General features: G+C 51.5%; 7 protein-coding genes across 8 annotated transcripts; 5 read left to right on the forward strand and 2 right to left on the reverse strand.

Annotated features, from left to right (window-relative positions):
* PV06_10700 (uncharacterized protein) lies at nucleotides 1–1,412 on the reverse strand. The gene has a single exon (XM_016412273.1). The coding sequence runs from the start codon at nucleotides 1,042–1,044 to the stop codon at nucleotides 379–381; it is 666 nt and encodes a 221-aa protein (XP_016257287.1). The 5' UTR covers nucleotides 1,045–1,412; the 3' UTR covers nucleotides 1–378.
* Nucleotides 1,413–1,732: 320 nt separating this feature from the next.
* Nucleotides 1,733–3,632, forward strand: PV06_10701 (threonine ammonia-lyase, biosynthetic). Its single transcript, XM_016412274.1, has one exon. It carries the CDS (start codon nucleotides 1,829–1,831, stop codon nucleotides 3,527–3,529), a length of 1,701 nt encoding a protein of 566 aa, XP_016257288.1. The 5' UTR covers nucleotides 1,733–1,828; the 3' UTR covers nucleotides 3,530–3,632.
* A 119-nt stretch (nucleotides 3,633–3,751) lies between these two features.
* PV06_10702 (uncharacterized protein) lies at nucleotides 3,752–5,978 on the forward strand. Its single transcript, XM_016412275.1, has one exon. It carries the CDS (start codon nucleotides 3,840–3,842, stop codon nucleotides 5,823–5,825), a length of 1,986 nt encoding a protein of 661 aa, XP_016257289.1. The 5' UTR covers nucleotides 3,752–3,839; the 3' UTR covers nucleotides 5,826–5,978.
* A 222-nt stretch (nucleotides 5,979–6,200) lies between these two features.
* Nucleotides 6,201–9,789, forward strand: PV06_10703 (uncharacterized protein). The gene is made up of 3 exons (XM_016412276.1): nucleotides 6,201–6,354; nucleotides 6,445–7,052; nucleotides 7,122–9,789. The coding sequence occupies exons 1-3, from the start codon at nucleotides 6,249–6,251 to the stop codon at nucleotides 9,099–9,101; spliced, it is 2,694 nt and encodes an 897-aa protein (XP_016257290.1). The 5' UTR covers nucleotides 6,201–6,248; the 3' UTR covers nucleotides 9,102–9,789.
* On the reverse strand, nucleotides 9,233–10,162 carry PV06_10704 (uncharacterized protein; the record flags this gene model as incomplete). Its single annotated transcript, XM_016412277.1, has 1 exon — nucleotides 9,233–10,162. The coding sequence occupies one exon, from the start codon at nucleotides 10,160–10,162 to the stop codon at nucleotides 9,233–9,235; it is 930 nt and encodes a 309-aa protein (XP_016257291.1).
* Nucleotides 10,163–10,615: 453 nt separating this feature from the next.
* Nucleotides 10,616–12,849, forward strand: PV06_10705. Of its 2 annotated transcripts, XM_016412278.1 has the most exons (5): nucleotides 10,616–10,896; nucleotides 10,960–11,113; nucleotides 11,179–11,465; nucleotides 11,528–11,900; nucleotides 11,956–12,849. In XM_016412278.1, exons 1-5 carry the CDS (start codon nucleotides 10,634–10,636, stop codon nucleotides 12,721–12,723), a joined length of 1,845 nt encoding a protein of 614 aa, XP_016257292.1. In that variant the 5' UTR covers nucleotides 10,616–10,633; the 3' UTR covers nucleotides 12,724–12,849. The 2 variants fall into 2 exon arrangements, with proteins under 2 accessions (XP_016257292.1, XP_016257293.1); XM_016412279.1 differs by having other exon boundaries at nucleotides 10,616–11,113.
* Nucleotides 12,850–13,070: 221 nt separating this feature from the next.
* PV06_10706 (uncharacterized protein) lies at nucleotides 13,071–17,352 on the forward strand. The gene is made up of 3 exons (XM_016412280.1): nucleotides 13,071–13,531; nucleotides 13,583–13,754; nucleotides 13,800–17,352. The coding sequence occupies exons 1-3, from the start codon at nucleotides 13,145–13,147 to the stop codon at nucleotides 16,976–16,978; spliced, it is 3,738 nt and encodes a 1,245-aa protein (XP_016257294.1). The 5' UTR covers nucleotides 13,071–13,144; the 3' UTR covers nucleotides 16,979–17,352.
* Nucleotides 17,353–17,837: the final 485 nt, after the last annotated feature.

Raw genomic sequence — 17,837 nt, forward strand, 5'->3', positions numbered from 1 at the left:
TGCAGCTACAGGTAACGCTAACGAGGTGCACGAGCACCTCCCTTCCACCCAAACGCCTGGCAATAACAGGATGTACTGAGATCAAACCAGATGGGTTCGGCAATAAGAGCCTGATTATATACGTCGCTGTTCTTTTGATTCCAGCTTGGATTCAGGAGCTCGAGGTCGTCTTCAGACCCCTAGGGTCATAGAGCAGCACATGGCCGGGAAGTGGTTGATCTGTACATAGGAGACATGAAAGCGAGGGAGGAGCATCATCTAGAAAAGTATTCGAGTAGTGATATCTTATTCCATGGGTTTGCCGTGATCGTCCTTCAATTTGAGACCCTTTTTGTACACACCGACACCGGCCCTAAATGAGTGTCTTTGACACGGCACTCAAAACCTCCTCCACGCATCTCTGGTCCTCGTCGCCCACATTCCAGGACCCCATCCGTCAAGAATGACTTCATCCTGTACGCTCCTACTCCAGATCTTCCAGCTCGACTTCTTCTCCCCCTCTCCAGGCTGCCCAGACGCAATCTGTTGCTCGACCTTTTTCAGACTCTCCTTGCCGTCGTCGAGCAGTCTCTCCGTGGACTGTTTGATGTCTTGCACTCCGGCTCTCGCATCCGCGCTCGCCTTTTCGATGCGGTCCCTCCACTCTCGGTCCTCTTGGTCTCGTGCCTCGAGTTCCCGGAGCCACTTCTCCCTCTTCTCTGCCGTCTTCTTCTCGTCCAGCGCCGATTCAAAGGCCTTACGCTTGATCCGCTCGTCCTTGTAGAAGTAGCTCCCGGCCACCAGGGCCAGCAGCGTGAAACCCTGCGCGTAGATACGTGCTCGGAACATGCGGTTCGTCTGGTGGTGGTCGCCGGCCCGGATCGACCGCGTCGCCATCCACAGGGCATAACACGTCGCGGCGCACCCGACGGGGATCAGAGGTTCCTGTCTGATTTTCCGCCAGAACTTCTGGAAGCGTGATTCTTCGAAGAACTCATTGTCGAAGCTGCTGGGTACGCTGGTCTCGGAGAGAGGAGAGGGCTCGGTAGCGTTCGGATTGGACATCTTTTTTTCGTGTTCGCGAAGTACACGGGAGGAAACAAGGTAAGTAATGTATATGTTGTATCAACCCTTTCGACTGTTTTGTTCAAACTGTGTCTTGGCTGCCGATAAGGTACTTGCTGCGCAGTGAAGGAATATAACACGGTGCGCAACTTTAGAGATGTGAGAGTCGTGACGTCGATATGCAGGTCTACTCGGGGTTGTAGGGGTTCAAAGGCTCGTAATTTCTTGAATGCTATCAAGTATGTCTTTTCCTAGGGACGACTTCCTCGAGTAAGTATGCCTTGAGAAAAGAAGAACAGTGATTGAGCTTCACGGTTATGAAGAGTGGTTCGCTGGTATTTCTTCCACCACAGATGGATGGAGCCCACTCGATCGCCGAAAAGAAACCCGAATTGAAAGGACAAGGCTGCACCACTGGTACTGTAAGTATTTCCCTCAGCCTCGCCACATCTGCATGAGCTACGATATCGTCAAGGGCTACCGTCCCTCAACCCCTCCCCTCAGGCCCTTATGCGACCTTTTATTTACAAGTATAGTTACCAACAACTAGATTGTACATAGATCCAAAGTGTTGTAGCATCAGGCCCTAACAGACAATGGCGCAGTAATTCCGTTGCTGCCCCTCGCGCCCTTTGGGAGATGCGGTGTGTGCGGAGAGCTCAAAAGAAATTTTGTTGACGGAGTCACTTCTACGAAAACTCCCAAAAATTCTCAATTCTTCCCAGTAGACAAACCACGTAACTTGCTCGCTGGAGACCGAGAACGCTGGATTTGCTCGTCCACCATGGACGCTGCAGACTCATCAGTCAACGGGACAACGACACCCACCCCCTCAACTCCGAAAAGAACCTCAGGCCTGGCCCTGACAGAGTACACTGCAGCTCCCACTCCTCCCTCTGAACGAGCAGATACGCCCACGTACAATGTGCCACAAGACTTCCTACTGCCCAGTGGCTACCCTGACTACCTACGACTCATCCTCACCTCCCGGGTCTACGATGTCGTCTCCGAAAGCCCTCTCACACACGCCGTCAACCTTTCCAACCGCCTAGAGTGCAAGGTCCTTCTGAAACGGGAGGATTTGCTGCCAGTCTTCTCGTTCAAACTGCGAGGCGCGTACAACAAGATGGCACATCTGCCACCAAAGGTCAGCTGGAAGGGTGTCATTGCATGCTCCGCCGGCAATCATGCGCAGGGCGTTGCCTATTCTGCGCGACATCTCAAGATCCCAGCCACTATTGTGATGCCCTCGGGGACGCCCGCAATCAAACACATGAATGTCAGCAGAATGGGTGGAAGCGTGGTGTTACATGGACCAGACTTTGACTCTGCGAAACAACACTGTCACGATCTGGAAAAGCAATATGGCTTGACCAACATACCACCGTTCGACGACCCTTATGTCATCGCCGGGCAGGGTACCATAGGAATGGAACTGTTGAGGCAAACGTCTCTGCAAAAGCTACAAGCCATCTTCTGTTGTGTTGGTGGGGGTGGTTTGATCGCAGGTATCGGTGTCTATGTCAAACGGATAGCACCCCACGTCAAGATCATTGGGGTGGAAGCATCAGACGCCAATGCCATGGTTGAATCGTTGAAGCGGGGCAAAAGGGTAATGCTGAATGATGTTGGCCTCTTTGCGGATGGCGCGGCAGTCAAGACCGTGGGTGAGGAGACTTTCAGGATATGTCAAGAAATAGTCGACGAGGTAGTCCAAGTCAGCACCGACGAGATCTGTGCCGCTATCAAAGACGTCTTCGAAGACACGAGGTCGGTCCTGGAGCCGGCCGGTGCATTGTCGCTGGCCGGTCTGAAGAAATGGGTCTCTCAGAACCCTTCGGCAGATGCGAGCAGAGAGCTGGTGGCTGTGGCCAGCGGTGCGAACATGAATTTTGACAGACTGAGATTTGTCGCGGAGCGTGCCGCTCTCGGTGAGCAGAAAGAGGCTCTCCTGACCGTCACCATTCCCGAGAGGCCAGGCTCGTTTGCACAACTGGTCGAGGCAGTGTTGCCTCAAGCTGTGACGGAATTCGGCTACCGACTTTCATCGCAAGCTCAAGCACACGTCTTGATGGGTATCTCAGTTTCCTCCGCGGGTGCGAGAGCCAAGGAATTGGACTCACTCTTTGCCCGACTCTCGGGCGAGGGTATGACCGCGAGAGATATCTCAAATGATGAGCTTGCTAAGACTCACATCCGATATCTGGTCGGTGGGCGGACCGACGTCAAGGACGAACGATTATACATGTTTGAATTTCCAGAGCGGCCCGGTGCCCTTTTCAAATTTCTCCAGACAATGCGGCCAGGTCAAAACATCAGCCTGTTTCACTATCGGAACTACGGCGGCGATGTGGGCAAAATTCTTGCCGGCATTCAATGTCCAGAGTCAGAGAAGGGTGAGCTGGAGGGCTTTCTCAAAGACATCGGATATCCCTTCACTGAGTGTACAGACAGTCCGACATACAAAATGTTCCTACGCAGTTGATCACCTGGGTGGAATTGGTGTTGGAAGGCAACACAAAAAGCATATGCACATAGTGATGATACCCGTATGATAATAATGAGGATACTTTTGGAGGTTGCGAATATTCGTGCAATTCGTGCGTGCTTTTAACCATTAAAAACGTGGCGCACGTGACAACGAAATATATATTTTGCCATTTGTTTTCCTGTTCTGTTAATAGATATAACACGACTTTAAAATCACCCTTTACTTCGTACTACAGCGAGTTTGAGCCACCGACGGTGCCGCATTCGCCTCTCTTGATTAAGCAGGACTATCATGATTCTTAGGCATGGAACTAAACACCGCTCGTATCGATGGAGGAGCCCAGGATGATGTGCCATCTGGGAGAATTCAACCCCATTATCTACCGTCAAGCCAGCCACCTAGACAGCCACACGACGATGCACGGACAGAATATGCACTCTTCGACCGGGAGAGTCTCACGTCAATCTTCGCGGATCTGCCATTTGCGCAGGGCGACAATGCAGAAACATACTTCACACGCCCGAATAGGTATTTTGGATCAGCTTCAACCTGGAAATCATGGACGGAAGAGGAGAGATCGATAGCACAAAGTATAGACGCTTTACACGGCCGAGATCTGGGCATACACCTTTTCAATTCATTTGCGCTCAAACGACACGCACCAGACGTAAAACAGACAGGAAGAGGCCGCAAGCGGAGCCGAATTACGAAAGGCAAAGACCGAGCAAACTCTGCCGTGTCTACAGACCACGAGGCGGAGAGATCACCACCGCCAGAAGACCCGGATACCGCCATGCTTTCGATACCAAAGCATTGGACTGCTTGGCCGCTGCCTCCTGACAAGGTCCCTAGAGAAGAACTTCTTCCAACGGCTGGAGTTGGTACTGGATTTCGGTACAACCTTGACGCTCGACCAAGTGCAAACCTCGAACACTGCCTCATCGCGCATACAACAAAACTTGCACGAGACAAATGGGAGACACGGCAATGGGACAACATATCCTTAGAATCAAGGGTCAATTTCAAACCTCGCGCAATCAACCCTGTGTCGAAAGTCGAAGACAGTGATGATACACCGGAGAATGACGCTTCAGATGCTCAGGGATTTGAGACGGAAGAAGCGCGGTCCTCTTCAGAGGATGCTCACTTTCCCATGTTCTCCTCTCGAGCCTATTCAGCATCAGAGTCACCAGACCCCAAAAGAGGCAAACTCATGGCTGAAGGTGGAGATGACCAGAGCTTGGTCAACGACAAACCTGTACCCCTTGCAGATGATGACAAGGCTGGGCAATATTTCCTTCCTAGTGCGAGACATGTCCTGTCCAAGCTTGATGATCTACTCCTTGGTCTACACAAAGCGCGGTATGCCTATGCGTCGAAGCCGGACGGAAAGAGCAGGCAAAGGTCCTTGAACACGTCCGAGGAAAGATCTAAGAGCACCAGTCTGCGCAGAACCAGCTCCCGCTCCGCAATTCGCAAGGGTCGGCCTCGAAATTCATCGCCTGCGGCAAGAGACTCATCCAACTTTTCTTCCATGTCCCGGATGTCTGTGGGGAAAGCACGACAACTCTCTGAGCTTGGCCTACGCGACTGGAGTGACGTTGTGGGCATGGCGTCGCTTACTGGGTGGGATCCTGCCGTCGTCGAGAGAGCAAGTGAGCGCTGTGGGCGATTGTTCGGAGAAAATATGCTGTTCCGCGTCTTCCACGAAGGTGACGCCAAAGAAGGCGAGGAACCACATTTCACAACCCAAGTTGCCGTCGAAAGCGAGGTTTCCGAAGAGGCGAACGACGGAGATTTTGCACCAGTATTGCATAGTTGTCCGCACGAGTCCTGTCCCAGGCGCAGTGTCCCTTTCCGAAAAACGTCCCATCTACAACAGCATCTGAAAGAGGTCCATGTCGCAGGTGGAGGAAGCGCGACTCCATCTCGGCTCGGTCTGTCAGCATTAAGAAGCACAAGTGTCGACTTTAGTGACGTCGACGTCGACATGCTCGCACATCCGGACGTCATAATATGCCCCATTCCCGGATGTAAACGTGGTCAGAAGCCATTCTCCACAGGCAGAAGGCTCTATGAGCACATCAAGAGAATTCACCCTGATGTCGATGTGAAGAAGGTAAAACAAATGGAAAGCAGGAGACGTGGGGAGCGCAGAGGGAGATGGTCCAAAGAGAAAATCCGTCAACGAAGCCTCAGCCAGCGGAGAGCGGATAGTAGAGAGGATATTGGAAAGGAAAGTCCTCTGAAGCTAGATGATGATGATGATGATGACGACGACGACGTCTGAATGGGTGGGATGATGGGACGACGCCCGAGTTTTGCATATTCACATTCTGGAATGTCTTGGTTTGGAAACGGTGCATCGGTTGCGAGCAAGTCGATGGACACCAGGCAAATGAGCAACCTTTTCCCCATATACTGTACTATGAAGCATTCAATGACTCTAGTCTTTTCGTATTGCGTTAAGTGCCCATATCACATGATAATAAGGCTGAACACTGCTAAGCCATGGGAGATGCACACCTTGAATGCTATGAAGTGTGCGTTGACCTCATTTCCTTGTACCCCGGATTAGATAATCAAAATCCGCCACAACTGTATCGAGAGGCTTGAAATCTGCATTAGTCAGAACATTCGAATACACTCTTCCTGTAGTATTCCTGTCAACTTAACGAACACCAATCTTCGTTCTGTGTATACCCACCATCCCATGGCAGCAATGCCTTCCCAAAGAGAGAAAGTGTCTGTGGTAGCCAGAGGCGGAGGGGCTGCTGGACTCAAGCAGATGCGCAAGGGTACAAAATCATGTCTCGAGTGTACGTATTTTCTTGTTTGCGATCCTGAACTCTCCTGATGGAAATGCTATTCCGACACTCCTTTGTTGTTTCTGACCAAACCGTAAAAAGGTCGCCGTCGCAAGATCAAATGCAGTTATCCAGAGCCATCTCAGGAAGACCCTGCCTCGACAGCTCTGGCCGACCACGGCTCAGCCTCGGAATCTGGCTCAAGCCTCGTATGCAATGAATGTAAACAGCATGGCCGACAATGCCGAGTGCAGGGATTCGTCGCTTCAGAAACCATTCCACCTGCAGGCGAGGACTCGGTAAACAATGACCCACGATCAGGACGGCCATCGGCGCGAATCTACAAGCGGCGAAGGGATATCAACGACCTCGATCCCGGAGAGTTCACGAGGCAAAACAGGTCGCGGATGGATATTCAGGTCAACCGGATGGACTCAATGGTGGAAAGACTTGCGCGAGAGCAGGATGGTCCATGGCAACCAAATTCTACTTTGCAATTGTTCAAGAGCCTAGGTCTTCCCGATATCGATGGTGCGGGACTCGCTGGCCGTTCGGAGGTCAGTGGTCTCGATGACCCTGGCTCTGCGTCTACGCAAAATCCACAACTGAAACCTACAACCGCCAATACTCTACTGAATTCAAGGATTCCTGCGGAAGATGAAGCCAGGAAAACGAGTCCTCTTCTGACTCAGCTTTTCAACAATGAAATGGTGGGTATCTGAACTCTCCTTCAAACAGAATGCGGCGTATCGAACGTTCAAGACTTACGACTTATCTAGCTTGCACAACGATGCATATCTCCTGCAATAATCACCGAGAAGGTTCAGGTATTGACATTCTCCGATTTGACCTCCGACATCAATGCTGCTTCAGATGCAGAAAAGTTGCGCTCTACCATCTCTACGGAGCCATACCTGTTGAAAGTGGTTGAAATCTCGACACACTGGTGGGTTGCCTGGCGTGACCAAACCTTCGCCCTCCACGAGGTATTTTTCAACCCTAAAAGCCACCAGGTTTCGGGCGACGACACATCTTCAGAAAGTGGTACAGTCTCGAATGGCGACTCCCCGGGCAGCACTACTAGCTGGCCACATAAAGAGATTAAACCAATATCGTTGCGCGATTTCGTCCAGGCCAAATTGGCCGCGAATGATGCTGTCTCCATTGGCACAGCCTTGCTTTGCATTGCGATGTCGCTGCGAGATCTGCGGGCTGGTGTTGATGATGTGGAGCTCAACATTTCCACGGCTCCGGCTGAGCTCACCGAGCGTATTGTTCTTGCCGTCGACACAGTCCTGTTGTCTCCATCTGCGGACCCTGCTTACATGAAAGACTCTGGCCTGCTCCTGTTATACATGATGCGAGCCAAAATTTACGCCGAGGCGAATCAGCTGAGAAAGTCCTGGCTTTCAATTCGGCAAGCCATTGAAGTGGCGAGGGAGAGTGGATTTACCGATGCCTTGCCCTTCCAGCAGGACGGGGAAGTCCCTTTGCTAGACGAGGCTCACGTCTCTAGCATTCTCCACCGTCAACGATGGATTGGCTCAATACTCGAGTTGGACCGACTAATGAGCTTGGTTCTTGGATTTCCTCATGCTCAAGACGACAAATTCTCAGATCATCTGGCTCTTGACGTCCTCCGGGGCAATGTTATTGCAGCCACTGGCGACAGTAATGGGTGTGTGCCTGTGGACCTCAGAATGCGCGCGTTCAGGAGGGTGGTCGCAGTGATTGCAGGTCGTGTGAATGATCGCAACTCAAGCAATCAGCCTGATGATTCGAGGTATAACACGACAATGTGCATTCAGTCGACTCTTGATGAGGCGGCCGCTGGTATGCCTACATATTGGTGGGATGTTGATTCACACATGAACTACACGGATCCATATGTGTCATATCAACATCTTATGGCGCAGATGTGGTTTTGGCAGGTCCAAGCGTTCCTGCACCTACCCTTCATGTTGAAACCTCTTCCGGATGGGTCGGGTAAACTTTCTGAAGCTACTCAAAACAGTCCCGACTCTTCGATCGACCCATACGAGCCAAGTCGCCAACTTTGCCGCCAGGCCTGCCTTGGAATGCTTCGTATTTTCTACCTGCTGCGCTCTGATCCATCTCTGGCGGTATATATTTGTCCTTGTGAGGATTTCCAGGGCGTTTTCTGCGCCTGTATACTCATGGTGATGGTAATTTTCCGCTTGTCACACTGTCCATCCTCTCATGGCTCGCCGGAGCTTGTTATCGACAGCGTCAGGGAAGACCTTGACCTTATAGAACAGGTCAAAGACATATTTCGCTTCAGGGCGAAACATCTCAATGGCGGAATCGGGAAACAAGGTTTCAAGGTGCTCGACGAGCTGGGAGGATTCTTGGATGACTACCTCAGTGGCACGGAACCACAGAAAAGAACAGTAGTTCTGCCTTACTTCGGTGCCATCCGCCTTGAGATGAAGTCGCTTTCAAATGCACCACTCGCAGAGTCTCTGGCTCTCGACGGCGATACACCATATCAGGATAACAACGTTATACCTCGAGATATGCCTGGAACTGAAGGTGCATCCCAGGGGCAGCCCCTCGGCCCACCGCAAACCCTGCTGGCGAAAGATTGCGAGAATTTTGATGATCCAAGCTTTCAATTTCCTTTGCCAGATACCGATGCTGACTGGGATCAGTTCTTGTTTGGGGACGAGTTGAATAGAACGTGGGATCTCTCTATACCTGAATGGGCATTCGACAATGATGCTTCACAACTCACATGATTACACTATTCAGAATGAACGAAAATACTATGAAAGACAAAAATGATGCCTGAAAATGGCTGAAAAACACTCATATGATCCTCGACCGACATGTAGTACAGGCTTACTCGACCATCTCGCCCATAGCCAGCTCATCGACTCTCGAGTACTCGCGCCCTATCTCTGAAGCCGCTCGACCGCCTCAACCATGTTTGGAAATCCTGCATCTCTGGAAATTTGGTTTTGAATTCGTCTGGATTACCACCGAAGCCCTCCTGCTTGAACCAATTGAACATGACACCGAGTTGTTCGTGCAGGATGAATTTAATCAGGCGGCCGATGACAGGGTATGTCTCAGGCATATCCATCCCAACCACGCGTTTGAAGATATCATTGGCTTGCTGCAGGGTGAGCTCATCCGTGGCAAGGCTGATGCTTCGCCCGGTATACGACCCCGGATGTTTAAAAATGTCTGCGGCCAAAATGCCAATATCGATCGAAGACACAAGCTGTAATTTGGTGTTTGGCTCATTCAATCTCCACATGGCCGTGAATGCTCGACCAAGAAAATCAGGGGTCAAGTTTTCCATGAAAGCAACTGGCCGAATTATGGTCCACTGCATCTGATGTTCGGGACGCTGACACACTGCTTTTAAGTGGGTTTCGATGTTGAATTTGGAAGCAAAGTGCTTGATTGCCGTGGGGTCGCGATCCGATCGCTCAGGCCCGCCTCGATCTGCGGAAGTGTATACAAAGTGGTTGACACCATGCGCTGCCGCGGCGTCGACAAGAGCTTCCCCTTGTTGTTGTTCTATTGTTGGCCGAATGGGTACCTGGACACTGAAGACGCCATGGAAGGGCTCTTTGCAAGATTGAAAGATCGCATTACAATCATTCAGGTCGCCTTGGAGAACGCTGACGTTGGGTTTCTGAGCGAGTGCCTGGGCCTTTGCGCTCTTGGTATTGCGAGTAAGCGCAACAAGGTGAAAGGGTGGATTTGGCGGAGAGTCCAGCAAAGCAGACAGAAGGGCACCGCCTTGTTTTCCAGTTGCTCCTGTGATCAGTATGCGCTTGAGTGACATTCTGAGTACCGTGTTACCAGAGCTCAAACGTTTCCCTTAGGAACATCACTTGAAATTCTCAGAGGGAATGTTTTCGCATCTTTTATACAGATCCTCTTTGGGTATCTTACCATCAGATTGGAACAGCGTAAGGACAACATTATGGCCCTTGTTTTCGTCCGCGTGCGTGATAGGGTCCAGAATACAAGTGCTGATTACTTCCTGTGCGTAATATAAGCGTCATTGAAACGTCAAGTACTTGACGAAACGATTTTCCAACTGGTTTCTTGCACCGTGATGTGCCTTCCGTTGAGGATGGATTTGGTCCGCTACGTCTGTGCCCGTAGGTCGATTCATCCGTGGTAGACGCATTATGTAATCCTCGTCGGTGGATTTGCTGCCGAGCTCCGTGTGACATTCAGTTCGCTCCAAAACATTTTTTGCGCATGCATCGCGACACTGTCAAGCCACTGACTACGAGCATGCAACTCCATGTCCGCCAATAAACCCATACGCGCGGCCCAGCGCTGCTGGTATGTCTGTCAGGGTTGCCGACAGCAACTTCACGCTGGCAATGCCTCCTGCCGTTCGACCGTCTCGACGACCACGAGGAGATGGATCACCAGGAATCATATGCGCAAGATCCAGGAAGCCGAGGAGGAATGGCGGACGAGAGCACAGGACATCAAAGCGGGTCGAATGCCGTCGCTCTTCAAGACACTCGAGGAGAGAGGTTACATTAACCAGACCGTCGGGTACGCAGCCAGCACTTGATCAAACGTATATAGATGCAATTGCCTGACTGTTATTGCGAATAGGTCAAAGGAGGAACTGGACGAGCTCATGATCCATCGTCGAGTTGGTGTCTATGCCGGGATAGACCCTACCGCCCCGTCCATGCATGTCGGTCACATGGTTGTCTTTATGGTTCTTGGATGGTTTTACATTCATGGTTATGATACGCATTTTGTGGTAAGCAACTGCGACCCGCTGCCCTGAAGTCCCCGAATGGGTTGCTAATCCAATTGGATCAATAGTTGGGCGGATTCACATCATCAATAGGAGATCCTACCGGACGCACCACCGGTCGAGAAGCACAGTCGGCGCCCACACGGAAAGCAAACATTGCCGCCATGCACGCACAACTGAAAAGGTTGGGAGCTTCGATCGAGAGGCACGCTGAACGGAAAGGGTTTCAAAAAGAGTGGGCGTGGCGAAGGTCACTTAAAAACAACTCGATTTGGTGGAACGCACTCTCGGCTAGGGACTATCTTGCGATTCTCGGTCGCAACGTACGTCTTGGGCCTATGCTGGGAAGAGATACGTATGTCGGCACACGCCTAATTATTGATCAGATGGAGCTCTCTGAACTGACTCATGAATTAGTGTCAAGACCCGACTTGAAAAAGGCGATGGGATGTCCTACGCCGAATTCAGCTATCCCCTGGTTCAAGCTTGGGATTGGTGGCATCTTTTCCAGAAAGGAGTTCAGATTCAGGTTGGCGGAGGGGACCAATTTGGCAATATTCTTGCCGGAGCAGATGCCGTCAAGCAGATCGCGAAGGACTCGCACGAATACCAGACAGCACTACGAAACACAAAGATCATCGATCAGAAAAACAACATCGATGTTACCTCCGAACCTTTAGGCATCACTGTGCCGCTTTTGACGACTTCGTCCGGCGAGAAATTTGGAAAAAGTGCTGGCAATGCGATTTGGCTGGACCCTGACATGACGCCGGTCTTTGATCTTTATCAGGCAAGCACTTGCCCTTCTCCTAGGTTGCCGATGATGTTTCTAACACTCGTTGTAGTTCTTCCTTCGCTCAGCAGATGCGGACGTCGAGAGATATCTCAAGCTCTTCACATTTTTGCCGTTGCCGGAGATCCAGCAGATCATGAAGGAACACCAGAAAGATGCGTCAAAGCGTGTAGCACAGCACACACTTGCCCGAGAGTTTGTGGAGTTGATCTACGGCACTGAAAGTGCCAAGGAAGCGGAACAGCAGCATCGACAGCTTTTCAAGAAGACGCTGACGATCAGTGACATCACTTCAAGTGTAGCGGACGCCAAAGCTAGTGATACAGCTACAGGCGCAGGGAGACAGGCTCCGAATGCAAACTTCACGCATCCGTCCCTGAACAAGCATGCTCAGCCGATGAGGATGGAAGACAATGCTTCAACGAGGGTCAAATTGCCCAGGAGTCTTGTGGTTGACAAGCCGCTGGGCCAGATCATGTTCGCTGCGGGCTTGGTATCGTCTAAAGCTGAAGGGCATAGGCTGATCATGGCCGGTGGAGCGTATGTCGGCGCATTGCCAGGGTCAATGAGCAAGATGGATGACAGCTTGAGTTTCGCGCCAGCACAGAGCAATACGGCTCAGGAAGCAGCCAAGTACGTTATCGATGGGAAGCTGCTCATTCTACGAGTTGGGAAGTGGAAGATGAAAATCATCGACATCATTCCCGACGAGGAGTATGAGCAAGCAGGATTGACCTGTGCCGCCTGGGAGGGCATGAAGGCTGCTGAAGTAGCTGCTCAGGAGGAAGCCGGGGACAAGGACAAAGCTGCAGGAGCCTAGTCCTGTTTCTTGTTCCATCTTTATATGAATCTGTATAAAACAAATGTGTAGAGTAATCACGAAATCACCTCCTGGACGTGTCGAATTTAATAGACAAGGCTGGCGTCCAAGGAAAAGGGAGAGTACATCTGTCGTTGGGTATGATGATTGAAATGACAGTCGCAGACGTGCAGTGCACACGGTAGTCCTGAGTAATTTAATGGTAATCTATGCTAATCTGAAGTATGAACATATCGCGCGTATGCGAAGCGCAATCTACGCGTAGAAGTCGCGCTAGTGACCAACACGCGATTGACATCATTTATTTCACGTCCTGCGTTTCTTTGCACACATACCTACGCATACCACTCTCCTCATTTGTGATACTCGTGTGCCGTTGAGATCGTCTTGTGGTGTAAAGGAAGGCAACTCGACAGCCGCCATGCCTCCCAAAAAGACACCGTTGGGTCCTGCTTCTACGCCCTCATTGAAGAAGTCACAATCCTCGGGCTCCGGCCAGAAGACGCTCCTCGGCTTCTTCCAACGGACACCATCCACAGGCTCATCCCCTGCACTTCCCTCTCGGCAGTCCACTGCAACGCCTGGCCTACAGAAGGACCGGGAGAGGTCTACGGCGGCTTATTCGACCTCGTCGTTGACACCAATTCCGAGTAGTGATGGTCCGGAGCCAGAGTTGGACAAGGACAAGGGCGATGATGTTCGGACGAGTCCGCCTCCTGCCAAAGGTCTGCCATCGCCAGTCTCAGCTGATGAAAGGCAGACTAATGGAGTAGGCGATTCTAGTGCGAGGGGAACGCCGTCACGCAGGGTAACACGCGTACCGCCTGCCCCAGGAAGACATTCAGCTAATATTGTCTAGGCAAAGAAGATCATCAACTATATCGAGTCCGATAGTGAAGGTACCGATGGCGATGACGTTTTCAAACCTAAAGCTGCAGTGCGTTCGAGACCTGTAAAACGGAGAAGGCTGTCAGATAGTGCCGACGAAGATGTTTATCAGCAGGAGAACGAGGTGGCACAAAGTGAAGATGGTGAGTTTGTTACATGCCTGGTGATGCCTCTGCTGACCGTGCCAGATATGGACGATTTCATAGTCCCCGACGACTCAGACGATGATGTTCGGCGACCTGTCAAACGCAAACGACCCTCGAAGCCGGTTGCACGAAAGACCTCTTCACACTTTACACCCGTCGAAGATGAAGTGGACGAACCAGTGGATGTTGCCTTTGATGCGGATATGGATCTCCCAGAAGGTTCAACCGCTCAGAAATGGACTTACGACCCCGAGAACCCCCAGCCATTACAGCTGAGACCGAGCAACATCCCTTCGAAGAAGCCTGGTAAACAAAAGGCCCATATGACGGAACCAGAACAGCGGCACGCGTGGTTGGAGGATGTCAGGGATATGGATAGGAACCCTCCCGGCCATCCTGACTACGACCCGCGAACATTGTACATCCCTCCCATGGCTTGGGCGAAATTCTCGCCATTCGAGAAGCAGTACTGGGAGATCAAGCAGAAGTTCTGGGACACCATTGTCTTCTTCAAGAAGGGAAAGTTCTATGAACTCTACGAAAATGATGCCACCATAGGTCATCAGTTATTCGATCTGAAGCTTACTGACCGTGTCAATATGCGCATGGTAGGCGTTCCGGAATCGAGTTTGGGGCTGTGGGCGAACCAATTCGTGGCCAAGGGCTTCAAGATTGCACGAGTCGATCAGCAAGAAAGCAAACTGGCAAAGGACATGAGGGAACGGGCCGAAAAGGATGCAAGCGAGGATTCGATGAGCGGCTTTGGCGGCCGAAAGGGTGCATCTAAATGGGCAAAAGGAGGTAGCGCAGCGAGCAAGAAGGACGACAAGGTCATCAAGAGAGAACTGGCCTGTGTTCTCACCGCAGGCACCTTGGTCGACGGTACTATGTTGCAGGACGATATGGCAACGTATTGTGTTGCAATCAAGGAAGCGGAAGTCGACGGCTTACCTTCGTTCGGCGTGGCGTTTGTGGACACGGCTACCGGTCACTTTCACATCGCAGAATGGATCGACGATGCGGATCTGACCCGATTCGAGACCTTCGTTGCTCAGACAAGACCTCAAGAGCTACTGCTCGAGAAAGGGGGCATTTCTACCAAGACGCTACGAATTCTCAAGAACAATACTGGACTGACCACCATATGGAACTATCTGAAACCTGGCAAAGAATTCTGGGAAGGCCATATCACTGCCAAGGAAATCGAAGCCTGTGATTACTTCCCAATGGACTGGCCGGAGGTCCTTCAACAAGCGAGAGAGAAAGATCTGCTCATGTCTGCTCTCGGTGCCTTGATTCAGTACTTGAGGACCCTCAAAATTGAACGGGAACTCGTCACCCTAGGCAATTTCACTTGGTACGACCCTATCCGCAAAGCAGGCAGCCTCGTACTGGATGGCCAGACATTGATCAACCTGGAAGTCTTCGCCAACTCTTACGATGGAGGTCCTGAAGGCACCCTGTTCCAGCTCCTGAACCGGTGCATCACTCCTTTTGGCAAGCGAATGTTCAAGCAGTGGGTGTGCCACCCGTTGATGGACACAAAGAAAATAAACGCTCGGCTGGACGCTGTCGATTCTCTGAACGCTGATACCAAGGTGCGAGACCGCTTCACGTCACAAATGTCCAAGATGCCTGACTTGGAACGATTGATCTCTCGTGTCCATGCTGGAGCATGCAGAGTTCAAGATTTCGTCAGTGTTCTGGAGGGATTCGAGCAGATTGATCACACCATGTCTTTACTGCGAGATGGATCAGGAAGGCCACAAGATGCCGAGGGCGTCATTGGTCAGCTCATTTCTGCCATGCCAGACCTTGAATCTCGTTTGAAATACTGGACGGATGCCTTTGACCGCTCAAAAGCCAAGGAAACAGGCGTTCTGGTGCCTGAGCGCGGCTTCGAGGAAGACTTTGACAATTCACACGACTTGATCGAAGAGATCCAACAGGAATTTAACGTACTCCTTCGAAAATGGCGGAAAGAACTAGGCTCTTCTGCGATTTGCTACCGCGACAACGGTAAAGAGATTATGCAGCTGGAAGTTCCCACCAAAGTTAAAGGCATCCCCAAGAACTGGGATCAAATGTCTGCTACGCAGGCAGTGAAGCGCTACTACTTTCCAGAGCTGCGGGCTCTTGTTCGGAAACTCCAAGAAGCTCAGGAAACTCACGCTCAGATATCCAAGGAAGTTACTCGCCGTTTCCAAGCTCGCTTCGACGAGAATTACGAGATCTGGCTGGCTGCTGTCAAGGTCATCGCCCAGCTTGACTGTTTGATCTCGTTGGCAAAGGCCAGCGCGAGCTTGGGCTATCCAAGCTGCCGACCGGAATTTGTCGATGACGACGACCATACACGTTCGACTCTTGAACTCGTCGAGCTTCGTCATCCATGTCTCCTAGCCAAGGTTGACAACTTCATTCCCAACGACGTTGTTTTGGGCGGAGACGAGGCCAATATCAGTCTGCTCACGGGGGCAAACGCAGCGGGCAAATCTACGGTGCTCCGAATGACTTGCATCGCAGTCATCATGGCGCAGGTTGGCTGTTACCTTCCATGTCAATCTGCACGGCTCACTCCATTTGACCGGATCATGTCCCGTCTCGGTGCCCAAGATCACATTTTCGCCGCCCAGTCGACCTTTTTCGTCGAGCTTGCCGAGACCAAGAAGATTCTCTCCGAAGCGTCTCCCCGCAGCTTGGTCATTCTCGACGAACTTGGCCGCGGCACATCGTCGCACGACGGCGTTTCCGTGGCCCAGGCCGTCCTTCACCACCTGGCCTCGCACGTTGGGTGTTTGGGATTCTTTGCGACCCACTACCATTCGCTCTCTGCGGAGTTTAAGGGACACCCGCAGATCATTCCACAGCGGATGAGCATCCTGGTCGACGACGAAAACAGGCGCGTCACGTTCTTGTACAAGCTCGAATCGGGCACGGCCGAAGGCAGCTTCGGTATGCATTGTGCAAGCATGTGTGGCATTGCCCCCGGCATCGTGGACCGAGCGGAGGAGGCGGCCAAGCAGTGGGAGTACACCAGCCTCATGGCCCGGCGGTTGAAGGGCGGCGCAGGCACGGAGGACGGCGAGGACGGCCAGGGCAAAGAGAGAGAAGTCCCGTTGGGATTGTTGAGTGACTTGGCCTGGATGTTGAACGAGGAACGCGGTGGTGAGATTTGTGACGGTGGGATCGATGCTCTCGTCAAGTGTATCGAAGCTTTGTGAGGGCGTCGATTCGTTGACAAGCGTATCGAAAGCCTTGTGAGGGAGTCGATCTGGGTTTTGTTTGATGGGGGGACTTGTGTGTGTGTGTGTGTGTTCTGTACGGTACCACAAAAAGACTTTTTTGTTTTATCTTTCTGATGGCGTTTCTGGTGGTGTTGTTGGGTCGGCCGTGGTGGAAAGGAGGGCTACCGCTCTTACTTGTTTGAAGGATTTTTGTCACTTTAGCCCACCATCCAAGTCCTCCGTAGAGGTGTTTTTGTGGTAGGGCGAGTTTTGCTTTGCCTGCTGATTCTGGAGCCCTTCCCGACCGAGTCCACATGAACAAGACCTACCTCGTGTGATTTGATTGGGTGTGTAGACGGATGAAACGATTCCACAATCTTTCTTTTGCCAGCATCTATTCGTGGGCTCCTCGGGCTACGGATAGTATGGACCATGGAGTGAGTATCAAGGGGAAGTGTTCTGCGAAGATTCTACCTGCTAGAGAGAGATTTGTCTCGACTCGACTTGACTCGACCATGTGAAGTCGTCAAAGACAAAACGTATGGATTTTGCATGTCGCATAACGGCCACATGCTGTCTGGCTGGTTCGGACCGGCCATCAATCCCACTCGTAAGCACTATTCAGCAGGCCTTTGTCACCATCGGCTCAATTGAAAATCCCAGGTACTCCTTTTTGTCCACAGTAGACGCTCATGTCCTCACGCCATTACTCAGTACTCGGATGTGTGCATTCTCCAGGCCAATGTCAATGTCGATTTCATCCCCAATCTCAGTCGTGCAATCAAGTCTCTTGTTTTGAGGTCCCAAGGTTGTTTTTGTAATCTGCCCTGTGACTGACTGTTCCAAGGTGACTTCA

Source organism: Exophiala oligosperma, assembly GCF_000835515.1.
Source record: "Exophiala oligosperma strain CBS 72588 unplaced genomic scaffold supercont1.15, whole genome shotgun sequence".
Lineage (NCBI taxonomy): Eukaryota > Fungi > Ascomycota > Eurotiomycetes > Chaetothyriales > Herpotrichiellaceae > Exophiala > Exophiala oligosperma.

Coding starts and splice junctions, on each gene's coding strand:
- PV06_10705 (XM_016412278.1), top strand. CDS start 10,634: ATGTCCGCCAATAAACCCATACGCGCGGCCCAGCGCTGCTGGTATGTC. Junction 11,114..11,178: donor GTTATGATACGCATTTTGTG/GTAAGCAACTGC, acceptor TTGGATCAATAG/TTGGGCGGATTCACATCATC. Junction 11,901..11,955: donor CGGTCTTTGATCTTTATCAG/GCAAGCACTTGC, acceptor CACTCGTTGTAG/TTCTTCCTTCGCTCAGCAGA.
- PV06_10701 (XM_016412274.1), top strand. CDS start 1,829: ATGGACGCTGCAGACTCATCAGTCAACGGGACAACGACACCCACCCCC.
- PV06_10706 (XM_016412280.1), top strand. CDS start 13,145: ATGCCTCCCAAAAAGACACCGTTGGGTCCTGCTTCTACGCCCTCATTG. Junction 13,532..13,582: donor GGGGAACGCCGTCACGCAGG/GTAACACGCGTA, acceptor AATATTGTCTAG/GCAAAGAAGATCATCAACTA. Junction 13,755..13,799: donor GGTGGCACAAAGTGAAGATG/GTGAGTTTGTTA, acceptor TGACCGTGCCAG/ATATGGACGATTTCATAGTC.
- PV06_10702 (XM_016412275.1), top strand. CDS start 3,840: ATGGAACTAAACACCGCTCGTATCGATGGAGGAGCCCAGGATGATGTG.
- PV06_10700 (XM_016412273.1), bottom strand. CDS start 1,044: ATGTCCAATCCGAACGCTACCGAGCCCTCTCCTCTCTCCGAGACCAGC.
- PV06_10703 (XM_016412276.1), top strand. CDS start 6,249: ATGGCAGCAATGCCTTCCCAAAGAGAGAAAGTGTCTGTGGTAGCCAGA. Junction 6,355..6,444: donor TACAAAATCATGTCTCGAGT/GTACGTATTTTC, acceptor AACCGTAAAAAG/GTCGCCGTCGCAAGATCAAA. Junction 7,053..7,121: donor AGCTTTTCAACAATGAAATG/GTGGGTATCTGA, acceptor CGACTTATCTAG/CTTGCACAACGATGCATATC.